Source organism: Manacus vitellinus, unplaced genomic scaffold (assembly GCF_001715985.3).
Source record: "Manacus vitellinus isolate BGI_N305 unplaced genomic scaffold, ASM171598v3 scaffold_24_pilon, whole genome shotgun sequence".
NCBI lineage: Eukaryota > Metazoa > Chordata > Aves > Passeriformes > Pipridae > Manacus > Manacus vitellinus.
Window position 1 is genome coordinate 10,377,645 of NW_021939798.1, and position 14,217 is coordinate 10,391,861.

Genomic DNA, 14,217 nt, shown 5'->3' on the forward strand with positions numbered 1-14,217 from the left:
CTGCCTGTATGGAATAATTCAAAGGGTTTCAGCCCCTGGGGGGAAGGTGGTGGTGCAGGAATCACTGTGGTCACAGCTGTGGAGATGCCACAACAACCCAAGGGAGGACCTGTGGGGCTGCCTCGGGGAAGTGGCCGCTGGGGGCAGATACATTTGTGCTGCTAAAACCACCAGAAGTGGCTGGTTAAAGGAATTTCTCCCCCATTGGTGTTTGTTCTCTTTGAGGACTCCATTCCCATTGCAGCTGGAACAGAGCCAGGTTGTGAGAACGAGTCCAGGTACAGCAGCATGGGCCCACTGGTTCAGAATGTGCTTTGTTATCTCTGTGTATTTTCATTTTTAAGCAGCAGCTTGGCTGGGAACCTCAGGGGCCTTTGCTGGGTGGCTGTTGTTTAGTCTGGAGGTGATGAGTGTTTGCCTGTGGGGACACCAGGAATGCTCACGGGACACCTTCCTGCTCCTGGGATGTCCCCACTTGTGGGATTCCTTGGTGGAAAGACCTGGGCAGGACTAAAGGGTGTTTTCCTTGAGAAGTGGGGAGTGGTGATGAGCTGGTGCTGGGGCAGGTGACTGAGGCCTGGAGGAGATGGGCAAGTCCATCCCCAGCCCTTGGACTCTAAAATGTGCTAAGATGGGTTTGTGTAATAACCATAATAATTTGCAAGCATAAATAATGAACCTCTGAGATGATCTTTAATACTTGTTAAAAGTATTTTTCCCCTGTGTGTGAAGCTGATGTTAAATATGAGGTTACTACATCTTCTACAGCAGCAGCAGCTGCTCCAGGTGACCTTGCTCTGCCTTGGGTATCATTAGCAGCTTTAAAGTTTCTCAATTTTTATGTCCAGGACTGTTCATCAATGAATTTCTCAGAGATCTGGCCATTTCCATGTGTCCTGCAAAGCTTAAACTTCTCTTTGACAGCATCAGACCTCCCACTGCTTGCTGAAATACGGGCTGGAACTGAGCTATGGGATAAGAGATGCCCTTTTACACTTAAAGACAAAGCCTTTGCATAAAGAACTCTCTCCTGCTGGGCATTTCCAGGGTGTTTGGGACACAAAAAAATTAATCTTTATTTCTTGGTTTTGCAAGAACCATCTCGGTTTGGGGTTTTGCACCTAAGCCATTCCTACTGCAAAGTGGCACTTCAGGATCACACAGGACATTGGTTGTGGAGCAGTGGGGTGCAGGGGTTTCCATGAGATGCAGTTTCACTCTTTTTCCATGGAAATCCACCAAACAGTTCCATTTTTTCCCTCATGTTAGAGATGGGGGTTTGCTTACACAGGGAGTACAGCTGATAGGGGAAAACCAGACCATTTGGCTTTCAAAAACTTCCAAGGAATCAGACCAAAAAATCCTTAGGAAAGACAGGAATAGTGAATGAGCCACTTTTATCTCCTGAAAAAGTGGGAGAAAGAGGCATTTCCCGCCTGTGGGATTTTACCAGCAAGTTCTCTGCTAAAGAGTGTTATTTGAAAGGAAACGTTGCTACATGGCTATTGAACACAGCTTTAATAATAAATTGTGGTGAAGACAGAACTAGTTAATATCCTTTGATGGAAATAGAAGCTTTTTGTGGCAAGGAACCATTAACTTTGGATTGAATCATGAAAAAGTTTTTGACTGCAGCGAAATGTCAGGAGACAGGGGAATGGGATTTTCCTTCTGAAGTCGAAGTTTGTTTTCTGTTACAGCCTATGTGGGCAGTGAATTCCTCTGTCTTGCCTTTCTTTGTTATTCTCTGTTCTGCTTCCTACCCTTTCCCTGCGAAACTTTGAAGTTTCCTTTTTCAATATTGATATTTAACGGTGCCCTGATTGAGGGGGGTTGACGACATCCATCTCTGTGCTCTGTCAGCGCTGGTGGGAGGAGGTCAATGAGCCCATTGCAAGTGTGTTTTTCTCCCCTCCCTGAGGAATTGGGTTTAAGACCTTCACAGGGAAGTATTTAATGTGTTTTCATTAAGTCAGGGTTTCTTTTTCCTATTAGGATTTTTGTTTTCAGACCTCATTTGGTTCTTAGTGTTGGCTCAGCTGGGCCGGTCTGAGCCGTGCAGGGGTCGGTGCTGGGGCACGGGAGGTTTGTGGTGATGCTGCAGCCAACTGCTGGAATTAAAATCATGGAATCATGGAATCATTAAGGTTGGGAAAGCTCTCCAAGATCATCAAGTCCAAACATTAACCCAGCACTGCCAAGCCCACCACTAAACCATGTCCCCAAGTGCCACATCCACTTGAACACTTGGAACACTTCCAGAGGTGGTGATTCCACCACTTCCCTGGACAGCCTGTTCCAGTGCTGACCACCCTTTTGGTGAAGAAATTCTTCCTTAATCTAATCTAAACCTGCCCTGGCACAACCAGAGACTGTTTTCCTCTCATCCTGAGACTATTCCAGCTTCCTTGAGCAAGAAAGGACCGAGGCTTTGTAAAGGTGGCAACTTTTCCAACCACAGTCCGTTCAATACGTACTGTGGGTAATTTTTCTGCTAAAAGAAAGTAGATTCAAGCTTGTGCTTAACATTGCAGATACTCTGGATGTTTTGCTGAATCCAGACTGGCTTCTGGAGGTGTCTCTCAGCATTGCTCCAAGCCAGGCTGGCTTTTTTTCCCCCTCAATTATTCTTAAAACTTGGCTTTTGAGTCAAGTGCTTGTGGATGTCTCGGTGTGGCAAATTGCAGGGAGAGCTCTCAAAAGAGCTTTAGCTCGAAGGCTCAGGGACCAGCAAGGCTCCAGGGGTTGTTTCCATAGAAAGCTCATGGCTTTTTGGGTGCTGGGGAGCAGAAGCACAATCCCATCTGCTGATCCACCAGCACAGGGAACCTTTTGCAGCAGGTGCCACGTGTAGACTTTGTGCTGTGTGTGATGGCTCACTGGGCCTTTCCTTACTGCAAATCCCAAGGAATTGCAGTGAACCCCCTGCACTGGTGTCAGACCCTGGTTTGGGCCTCAGGATCAAACCTTGTGCTGTTATTTTGGTGTCTGAGGCACTCAGGGCTTCTGCACAGCTTGGGTGTGGATGGCTGGTGCCTGCCATGGGTGGCCTTTGTGCTGCAGCCTGTCTCTGAAGTGGGGATTTCTTTATTTAATCACCTGCTTTTATTAGATTTGCAGTCTCCCAAAGCTCAGTTTCTCTGTCAGATGGGACTGGAATGGGCCAGTGGATTTACACTGACCACAAAGGACACAGACCGTCAGATAAACATGTGGGGCGATTTTCTTCAGGAAACAAAGCCAAAAATAGTAATGAATCATAAAAACGCTGTGGAAAATACTGGTTTTCTGGTGGATGGAACAGGTAACATCCAATTTTGTATGTTATTAAGCTGCCTCCACATTCTGAGCTCTTGTGCAGATGATTCTCTCTGCAAACTGCAGTTTAATATGGTGTCATCTCTCAAAGCTGTGGCAAACTGGGGGATTTTATTTTGACAGCAAGACACTTGCTTGGCAGTTCCTATTGAACAGAACTGATCTTGGGACTTCCAATTATTTTTTTTTCCTTGAAGAAAACAACCCTAAACCCTTTAAGCAGCCGTGTTTGGGGAGAAACTCTTTCAAGGGTGTGTGACCTGGACCATTGAGTTTTGGAGCAGCTTCAGGGGCTCAGCTGAGCCTCTCCTGTGCAATGGAGACCTGGGGGCTGGGATAAGGGGGGATCCCAGTTCCTGCACCCCACTGCAGCCTGCTGGGGTGGCAACCCTGGCTCTGCTCCGTGTTCCTGGTTTTAAGGCAGTGTCAGGGGTTGCTGATGCTTCCTGCAAACCACTGTTAGCCACCGGCCCCAGAGGCTTGGAGAGATGAGTGCTTTGCATGTTGGAACAAAAGGAGCTCAGAAACTTGGCCTGATCCACTTGGGAGGCTTGGAATTGCCTGATTTCAGCCCAGGATTCATTAAAGAACCCCACGGTGAGTGGAGTCACCACGTTCCCCCTCCTCACCCTGAGCTCATCCCGTTGGTGCTGCAGGTTCCAGTCCCAGATACAGCAATTCCCATTTGCAATCCCTTCTCCCGGTGCCATCGTGAAATCCATGTTCTATTCTTGCTGCTGTTGTCTCTCTCTCTTCTTTCTTGAAAAGAAAACCCCAAAGAATGTTAAACTGTGCCTGCGTCTTGGCAGCTCGAACGCACCGACAGATTGCACTTCAAAAAAATGGCAAAGTTTCAAAATATTGTATTCTGTGAAGAAGAGACAAGGAAAATAAACTCCCCAAAGTGCAGATTTTATTTCACCAGAAGGCGGAAGGCTTTTAATATTTATTTGGGTTTGGCACTTGGCTACCTAGTTCTGCTGACACCACTTGTGAGCCACGATAAGATTAAACGCTGTACAACCTGTTCTGGTTCCAGTTCAAATTAGGGTAATTTCCAGTAGGTTCGTTTTCACCCTCCCAGAGCTGCCCCAGAGCGGGTTCCTGAGGTTCAGGTGCAGCACATGGGGTGGTGCAAGCAAAGCCACGAAGGGAAAAAAAATGAAGAAAGGCAATAACAGAGCGAATTTGTGCCTGTTTCTCGTTTGATTTTGGTGGTGCCAATGTGATTGTGGCAGAGGGGAGGGCTGGTCCTTGTGCTGTGTTAAAAGGCAGCTGGTGAGCGTTGAGAGGGAGAGCTCAGCTCTGAAGAGGCAGATCCTGCCTCTGTGGGCACCTGGGTGGATGTTTGTGTCTGGATTTCCACACACAGAATCAGGATGAAGATGCTTTTGTTGTGCCTGTGGTTGTCTCATTTGCTCGGGGATGCAGGCAGAATGAACTCTGGGGGCAGAGAGTTCACTGGGATGGCAGGCTTGGAATATCCACAGAAACAGGGGTTTTGTTTGCCTGCACTGCCAGACCTGTATTTTTGGGATTCCTTTTTTAGCTGCCACACCACCATCCAGAGCACTGTTACCCATTTAGCATCCCGGTGGATCCGAGGGGCGCTTGGCACAGCTTGGGCAAGGAATGGAATCCAGAGCATCCAGCACAGCAGGGCTTGCTCCTCAGTTGTGCCTTCTGGGTGCCTGTGTAGTTCAGCTACGAAAAGTAGAAGGAAAAGGGTCACAGAACTGCAGGACTTCCTCCACTGGGTTTTAGCATCATTTTTCCTTCCTCACAGACCAGCTTTTACCTTTTGGGAAGACAGGGCTGTTCTTTGTGCTTGTGAGTGACATTGCTGCTTTTATTTTGCCTTTTCTGTGTCAGATTGGAAGTTCCTGGGAGCAGAGAATTAGCTTTTTTTCCAGTTTTCCCCTTTATGTAAATTCACAGCTCTGTTGATTTCTAATCTTGACAGTGAGTGTGCACAGGGGTTTCCAATAAATTCTTTTCCCCTGAGGTGTCAGCTGGGTTCTTCCATCCTGTCCCATCCTGGAATGACTCTTTGCCAAAAGGAGTGAGCCTGATCCCATCTTTTGGAGCAGACAAGGAAAAAAAATATTAAAAAAATAATAATAACGGCAATCTGAATTGACTAATTGATTCCTAAAGGTCATTTTCCATCCTGGGTGCCTGCACTTTGATCCAGCACCCCTCTGGCACTGGGATTCACAGGCATCTATTGACAGGAGTCTGTGTCAAAAGGAAAAACAAATTGGAACATGGATAGGTGAAGTTTGAGAGGGAGTGTTGGGAATAGAGGGTAAAACTCCTGCTTAAAAGAAAGACAGTAACTGATACAAATTGTTAGATTGAAAATGTCAAACACCTAAATTAGATGCCTGTGCCTTTTTGAGGGGGGACCAGGGATTTTCTTACACAGCCAGATGTTTACCTTGGGGTTTTGGTGACATGACTTATGTTCCCAGGTTATTTTATCCCTGGATTCCAAACCCCTTGCTGAAATGTGGCTGTATATGTGCAGTCATAAAAAGGTTCTTGTGTTTCTCTGCTCTCTGCCTGGCTCTGTGTGTGCCTGCTTGGACCCCCTTTACAGGAGAGCTGCAGTTGAACTCCTTGAGAGCTTGAGCTGCATCCAGCTCAGAAAAGCTTGGCTGGTCAGTGTGAACAGAAAAAAACAGCTTTGAAGCCTGCAAAACTTAATTCTGCTTTATTTTTGCTGGGTTTGCACAACTTTAATGACCAGGGGATGAAACATCCAGTTAAACATCCAGAAAGTCCAGAATCAGAATCTGGACTTTCAGATACGATTTTTTAAAAAAGGTTTTTAATGCTGCCAGGGTTTGCAGTTATGTATCTGTCATGGTTTAAAATCTGAGGAATATTTTAAGGGATCCTGCGTGGGTAGGAGGAGAAATACCTCTCCCTTTGCATTTTCTGCCTTTGCCAGAGCTTTTGCCTGTTTTCTGTACCAAGTTGGCAGCCAGACCTTGCAGGTCTAAATGAAGACTTACTGAACAAAGGCACTTTATGTTTGAACTCTGTGCCCTGAGTCTACACCACCAGCCTGGCCAGGCATTTATGTTAAATAAGGTCAACAAATATAGACAAGCTGCGTTTTGCAAATTAACCCAAAACAAATCACAGCAACAACAACAACAAGGACAACAACAAAAAAAAGCACCTTTCTTTAACTCTGCCTCTTTCTTGTTTCACAGGCAAGAAGAGAAACCCTGGGCTGAAAATTCCTAAAGAAGCATTTGAGCAACCACAGACAAGCTCCACGTAAGTCTGCAAACACTAAAGGCAGAATGAGGAGAAAACCACAAAGCCCAGTTGCTTCCAGCCTTTGCTGGAGCCTGCAACTGTCCCAGGCCAGGCTGGATGGGGCCCTGAACAACCTGGGAGAGTGGAAAGTGTCCCTGCCCATGGCAGGGGGTGGCACTGGATGGGCTTTAAGGTCCCTTCCAACCCAAACCATTCCAGGATTGCGTGATGGTAACTTCACAGCCCTTGTATTTCTCAGGTGCAGCCTGGGCATCTCGGCCCATCACCTGCACCCATCACATCCCCAAGTCTCATGTGCTGCTTTTAATGATGCAGGAAAAGTCAAAAAGCAGAATGGGCATCCAGTTTTGACTCATGTGGCACTCTGACCACGCAGTTTGCATAACATGCATTTGGTCAAGGCATGAAAATGTGTCCCCTTCTCTATGTACTCAGCCTTGCAAAAGGAAACCCTCTGTTTTTGAGGCAATCTGTGCAGCTCCAGCCAGCCTGGCTTTCTTTGCTTCCTTGGGAATTCACTTTTTTTAGCCTGTTATCGTGTGCTGTGTGGCTGAGGTAATAATTTACACTGGGTTTAGACCTTTATGCCCGTTTAATCCATTTTTCATACAGGCTGGCAGAGATTTGGTGCTTGCCAGCTGCCTTGCCTTTCACAATGAATCTCTCCGGGTTCCTGCACGGGGAAGTTGGATGTGAGAAATGCTGAGTCCAGCAGTTCCTTCCTGAGCCCTTTTTGGGGTGCCTTTGTGGATCTTGGCTGTATCTGTTGATCCAGGAGACTAAGGCTGCTCAGGACTTCAAGGGCTGCTGGGTGAAGGTGTGAGGGGATGGCTTGGGGGGACCCTGGGGGTTGTATTTATTCACTGAGGGAAAATTGATCTTTTTAAGGCACGTTTCACATCTTTTCCCTCTTCTTTTCTTCAGGCCACCCAGAGATCTAGACTCCAAAGCCTGCATCTCTATTGGTGAGGAGGTAAGGCTGGGGGACCTTTGGGTGACCATCACTTCAGCCCCCCCCCCTCCAAAAAAGGGTAGATTAATAAATACCAGCTATTAAAAACAACACAGCCCATTTTGCTTGAAATGGAAGGCAGTTGCTGGATAAATAAAAGCTGAGAAGAGCCAGTCTGGGAGCTCTGGGGGCTTGTGAGCCCTGACAGCCACCTCCAGCCTAAAATATCTGACTGGCATCTGGTGTTTGTGCTCCTGCAGCAAGGGCTGTGTGTGTGGGACACCAGTGTGGCCCCTTGGCCAGCTGCAGAGGGACCTACTGGCTGGCACTGCTCTGATGAACATGCCCCAAACACTCCCCCTCTGCCTCCTTTGGCACGTGGGTTCCCTTCATATTTTCCACCCTGGAAATTCCTTCCCTCCTGCAACAAGGTGCAGCTAATCCCCTGGAAATAACGATTACAAAGCCAGGGGGTTGCTAACAGAGCGTTTTACTCTCCTCTGCAGTTCCTTTGCTGATTTAAAGCCCTCACCCAAAGTGTTTCCCTTCTCTAATATTGAAGGCCATCTCTCCTCAGGAGTCGAACTCAGGGTAGATCTTCCTGTCCTGGAAGCAAATCCTTCTGACAGCATGGAAGGCAGTCCACCTGATGGTCTGAAAAAAAATAGCAGGGAAAAAAACCAAAACCCAGGACAGTTATTTTGATAGGAAAAAAAAAAGGGCAGGACAGAACCCATAAAAGCACTTCAAAACTGGACAACAAATTTATTAGGTGCAGAAGGTAGGCCTTGGTGTCAGTGAGTTAATTTATGAAGTGAAATGCTAACCCAATAGTGTTTTATAATATCTATCTTTGGATTGCTTCTCTTTCATTTTGTATTTTCCCTGGCATGGAGCAGGGGATGGAAGGTGGAAACAGTGTGAGATGCTTCTGGAGCAAAACTGTGCAGCACGGAGGCAGAGAAAATGCTGCCTGCTGCTAGAGCAAGCAAGGCTCCAAGAAAATCCCTTCTCCCCTGCAGTCCCAGGGATGAGAAAAGGCTCCAGTGCTCCAGAAAGGCTCCGTGCACAGAGGCAGTGCTGGATGGTGCAAAGACAAACACACTCATAAACCCCAGAGCTCAGTGTGTTACAGGCCTGTTCCAGAGGGACTGGCGTGCCATGGCTTGCATTTCCCATGGATCTGCTACTTGTTTATCCAGCCAGGTTCCTTTAGGATGGGCTCCCTCTTCCACCAGCCTTTCTGCACTCACCCTGATCCCGAGGGAAAGCCACTTTCCCTCCTCTCCCTTCAAACTTTGCTGCTTGTTTGAAGAGAGCACTCCAAGTGCTTTTTCGGAGAAGGGTCCTCGTGAACAGCAGGAGCAGTGTCAGAGATGCTTAAATCTCTGCTGTCACTCCAAAATGTTAGTCAGGGCTCCTCGTGCACATTCCCACAGTGCATCCCTGCTCCCCATGGCATCCCCAGCCACTGCAGGCTGCAGGAATTTTTCTGCTGTGCCAGCAAAAAGCCACATGGGATTATTCCCTGTGAATCAGTTCACTCTCACCCCCTGCCTTCTGGAGGGTGACTGATTGATGTGGTTGTGCCTTCAGCAAACAATGGCTGGGTTTAGTGGCAAAGGCATGTTTTAAACATCCAAAAAATAATAATAATAATAATAATAAAAATAGAGCAGCTGCACAATATCCCGACAGAAAGGGAGAAGGGCAGGTTGGGATGCAGGGTCCAAACAGAGTCATCCTTTGGGTAAGGCCAGGAGAAAGAGATGAAAGACAAAGTAAATCCTCTGTGGTGTGAAAATGGGACACACTCAGCTGGTGTTTGGCCCATCTGCAGGTCTGGAAAAATAAGCTTTTACAGACCTTAAAAAAACCTGGGAGATATTTCCGTGATTGTTTTGGGGAGGAGGGTGGAAGGAAAAAGAAATATTAAAATAAGATTGAAGGTGATTCTCAGGGGAGAAGCTGCTGTGGTGTTTTCCATCCCAGCTCTTACAGGATGGAGAGGCTGAAGGTGACTGGGAGGGACAAGACAAGAACATGTAACGATAGGACAAGGGGGAATAGATCCAAACTAAAAGAGAGTAGGTTTGGATTGGATATTAGGGAAAAATTCTTCCCTGTGAGGGTGGGGAGGCCCTGGCACAGGTTGCCCAGAGAAGCTGTGGCTGCCCCATGCCTGGAGGTGTTCAAGGCTAGACTGGATGGAGCTCTGAGCAACCTAGGCTAGTGGAAGGTGTCCCTGCCCATGGTTTGGGTGGAACAAGATGATCTTTAAGGTCCCTTCCCACCCAAATCACTCCATAGTTCTGTGACCCTGCGGAACAGCGATTGTGTGTCCTGGGGAGGGGACTCACAGGGTGAGGGGATGTCCCAGGCAGGGCTGGGTTTGGGGGGCATTTCTCCCCTTGCACAACCATGGCCACCTGCTGTTTTTTCTGCCCCAGAACTTTGAGGTGAAGGCCGATGACCTGGAGCCCATCTCCGAGCTGGGACGAGGTGCGTACGGGGTGGTGGAGAAGATGCGGCACATGCCCAGCGGGCAGATCATGGCAGTGAAGGTAGAGTGAGCCTTTGGGGGGCCTCGTGTCTCTGTCGGGGTGTGTGGGCACAGCTCTCATCTCACTTCTTCTCACACGTGCCTTTGCTGAGATTTTACTGCCTTTGCTTTGCTTCTTTCCTCGTGAAACTCTTCTTTCTACAGACATTCTCTAACGGTGTTTTACTCTCTGCAGTTCCTTTGCTGGTTTAAAGCCTTCAGCCAAAGTGTTTCCCTTTGCTAATGTTGAAGGCCATCTCTCCTCAGGAGTCTGACTCAGGGTGGATCTTGCTGTCCTGGATCTTTCTGACAGCATGGAAAAGGAGTCCACCTGATGGTCTGAAAAAACAGTAGTCAAAAAAAACCCCAGGACAGTTTTGAGCTTGAGGGTTCAAAGAGTGCTCAGAGAGATTCAGGCCTTTCAGCCAGTGGGTGTGTTCTAAAACTATGATGCTCAGTGTGTTTCCAGCACTGCAGTGCATTAATCACTCACCTTCATCCACAATATCCCTGTCTCCCTAGAATTCTCTTTGCCATGATTTTTTAAACAAACATTTTTTTTTCTGATGTAGCCGTACCCTCAAACTCTGCTCTGCACTTTGTAAAGAAGAGCAAATCCAATTGCACAGGAGAATTTTCTCCGTCTGGGACTTTTTTTTAGGCTATTTGGAAGGGGAAATTTTTGTTGGGATTTTCACATTTTGCCTGCTGCAGTGGGATCCTGATCCATGGCAGGCCTGTAGGTGCTATTATGAAAAGTTTTCATAACAACAGCTTAAACTCATAAATTTGGAGCTTAGGGAAATGGTCATGGGAAAATTTGTAGTTTGGGTAGGACCAGTTTTTGCTTGGCTGAATTTTCCCTCAAGTTTCCTTTCTGAATAAGAAAAAAAAGAGATGCAGAGTTGGAAGCTGTGAGCAAACTGAGGGAAAACTCTTAGCTCCTCAGCTGTGGATAGACTTTGCTGTGGGTGCTGGGTGGGACATTCCTCAGGGCCTCTGTGCTCTGCATTTGGTCTTCTTGTTTGCTTTGTTGGTCACCAAAGTGCAAAAGATGCCTGTGAGTGTGATGGAAGATCTGAACAGGGTATGGCAGGAGCATTCAGGCTGCCTGTGATGCTGAACAGTTTAATTCTGTGCCATTACTGGCCCCGAGGGGCTTTGGCCAGGGAGCCTGGAATCTGTGTGTGACCCATGCTGGACTGTGGCATGCCCTGTTGTGGCGTTTCCCAGCTGAGGGTCTCCAGATGTCATCCCATAAATGACATCTCTTCCTGGGAGACTGGGAAATGCCCATTTTCCATGCTCTGGTGCAGGGCTGGAGCCCTGATGTAACAGATGTCCACTGCAGCTCCAAAATCACAGCTTTCCACCAGCCTACAGTCTGATTTCCTGCTCCTGCCTCCTCTGCCAACACTCATTTCTTTTGGCTGTTGCAAAGAGAGGTGTTTGCAGGGAAGAGGGAGGATCCCAGGTGCTGGGCTTGTGAAGTGCCTGTGTGATAGCAGGGGGCCCAGGGGGTGTGCTGGAAGGGTCAGGGGGGTGTGAGGGCCCCGTGGCCAGCCCTGGTGTGGCTGTGGCACCCAGGTGCTGGCAGCCACCCCTGACACTCCCTGTCTTCCAGCGGATCCGAGCCACGGTGAACAGCCAGGAGCAGAAGAGGTTGTTGATGGACCTGGACATCTCCATGAGGACAGTGGATTGTCCCTTCACCGTCACCTTTTACGGGGCACTTTTCCGAGAGGTACGGAATCCTGGGGCTGAGCCCTGCTGCCCCTTCTCCCAGGCTCTGAATTCCCATCCCTCCAGGTGCCAGGGGTTTAATGTCCATCTAAACACAGCACTTGGTGCAATATGGATTTGCTCAGTCCTGGCCCAGGATCTGTCACATACAGTGAGTTTTAGTGCTGGGGATAGCCGGGCACCGAGGCCACCAGCCCACAGCCTGGTCCTCTGGTGTTAATATTGCCCTGGCTTGGGAGGAGAAAGCCACAGGGAGGGAAAATGTGGAAAGCTCTGAGAAGCAGGATTTATTGAAGAGCTTTAAGCATAACCCTGCAGAGCTGAACTTTTCCTGGCTGGGCATTAGGAGCTTGAGTTCCGATAACTTTCTGGGCTCCTAAATCACCAGGACTCTGCTTTGGGAAAAAGACAGCAAAAAAAACACCCTAAATGGTAGGGAATGTGGACAGCACCTAATTCCAGCTGGAGAGGAGGGAAAGGAAAGCCCAGCACAGTTTTGCTGAATGAGTTTTAAAAGACAGGGAAGAAGCAAAGAGGTCAGCAAAGGGCAAGTGCCAAAGAGCTTTGCACAGGACAGGAAGGGAAAGAAAGAAAGGAAAACCTGCACAGGACAGGAAAGGAAAGCAAGGAAGGAAAGGATGCTTGGTTCCAGTAGGCAGATATCTGCTTGCTTTTTTTACAGGGAGACGTGTGGATTTGCATGGAGCTGATGGATACCTCACTGGACAAATTCTACAAACATGTCATTGACAAAGGCCTGACAATTCCCGAGGACATCCTGGGGAAAATCGCCGTCTCTGTGAGTATTAGCAGGGTGAGGAGGGGAGGGAAAGGGGGTTTTCCTTCTGAGCCAAGTCCTACATGACCCAAGCTCCCTGCTCTGTTTGCACCAGGAAGAGCACAGTCCATGGGCCACAGCCCATGTGACCATTCCCAGCTGGCTTCCAGGATCAGGTCTGGGGTGATGTTATTTATAAGCTGTAAATAATCCAAAAAGTGCCTGTACATGTAATGAAGAAACGACACAGCATGAAATGTGGGGAGGGTCCTGCAGCTCCTTTGCCTTCTCATTAGGGTCCTGGGACATCCCTGGGCACCCACCATCACCTTGGGCTGCTGGGAGGGTGCAGGACTTGTGGGAAACCCTCAAGGTCTGATGGGGTGAAGCCAGATGTCATTTCCTCCTCCCCAAGGTGCTGCCAGCCGTGATTGACTCTGCATTTGTTGTTTCAGATTGTAAAAGCACTAGAACATCTCCACAGTAAGCTCTCCGTGATCCACCGAGGTGAGTGCCAGGCACACAGCCCTGGCCATGCTAGGGTCTGTCTGTCTGTCTGTCTGCCCTGCTCTCAGCCTGGCAAGGGCTCCCAAAACACCCCAGATAAAATGGGCCTTTGACAGCAAAACTGTTCCCCAGCATCTCATGACTTGCAGCAAAACCCAGTCAGAGGAAATTGCTGCTGGAAGCTGCCTCCTGGTCCCAGCTTTTCCCTGAGGTGGAGAAGTGAGCTCCAGCCTGGTTGTGCTGGTTGCCCCGTTTCCCTAAATCCGTGGTCTGCTTCAGCACCTCTGTGAAATTCAGCCAGTCTTCTCCTCCCGAGCTTGGTGAGCTTTGGACCAGGCTTTGCCAAGGTTTCTCCCCCAGTTCTGTGCTGATGTGCAGGGAGAGGCATCTCCGTGCCAGAGTGATGCCTCATGCAGTGATCTACCCATCCTCTCCCCTTCCCTGAGCTTCCCTGAGCACTGGTGGAGCAGAGCAGTTTGATAGCTAAAATAGCCTCCAGTGAAATCATAAATACCCTCCTTAAGCTCTTCTGACATGTTCCACTCTAGAGCATCTCACAGATGCCATGAACACACTTAGAAAGAAGCAAATTTGAAGTTGCTGCTTGACACCTTTATTTTTCAAAGGGTCATTTTCAATTTGTCACGAGGAGGAAAAAGCCCTCCCTGGAGTGTGTGAGTGCCTGGGAAGGAGCATCTGAAGCAGCAGAGTTGAGCTGGAGCAGGCAGCCACACTGGGTACATTCTGCCTGTGGCTGGGAGTTGAGTTTCTGCCCTCCCTGTATCATTTACAGGAGGTGGGAAGTGCTGCTTGTGTTTCTGTTTACTTTCCACTGAAAATTGTCTTATTTCAGCCTAGTAACAGATGGGTGAGGATCTCGTACCTGAGGGTTTTGATTGCAGGATGCTGATAAGAGAGCAGATGTTAATGAGCTGTAAACCACCCAGTTCTAATAAGCAGGACTCAAAAGCAGCTTCTGGCCTCCTTCAGATGGTGTTTCAGCCTTGTATTAAATAGCTTATCACATGCAGACAGAGGAGAAGAGACCTGGGGTTTCTAGGTGGCAGCAGGGAAAGGATCGCT

The 14,217-nt window shown here is 48.3% G+C and overlaps 1 protein-coding gene across 1 annotated transcript in view; it reads left to right on the plus strand.

Moving 5' to 3' along the window:
• The first annotated feature begins 5,585 nt into the window (after window positions 1-5,585).
• The window catches only part of MAP2K6 (mitogen-activated protein kinase kinase 6), a 28,845-nt gene continuing 20,213 nt past the window's right edge, over window positions 5,586-14,217 (plus strand). The window contains exons 1-7 of the mRNA XM_029960103.1: window positions 5,586-5,593; window positions 6,472-6,609; window positions 7,537-7,585; window positions 10,015-10,128; window positions 11,731-11,850; window positions 12,532-12,648; window positions 13,083-13,134. Of these exons, the coding sequence (XP_029815963.1) occupies window positions 5,586-5,593; window positions 6,472-6,609; window positions 7,537-7,585; window positions 10,015-10,128; window positions 11,731-11,850; window positions 12,532-12,648; window positions 13,083-13,134 (598 nt within the window). The remainder of the gene's footprint in view (window positions 5,594-6,471; window positions 6,610-7,536; window positions 7,586-10,014; window positions 10,129-11,730; window positions 11,851-12,531; window positions 12,649-13,082; window positions 13,135-14,217) is intronic.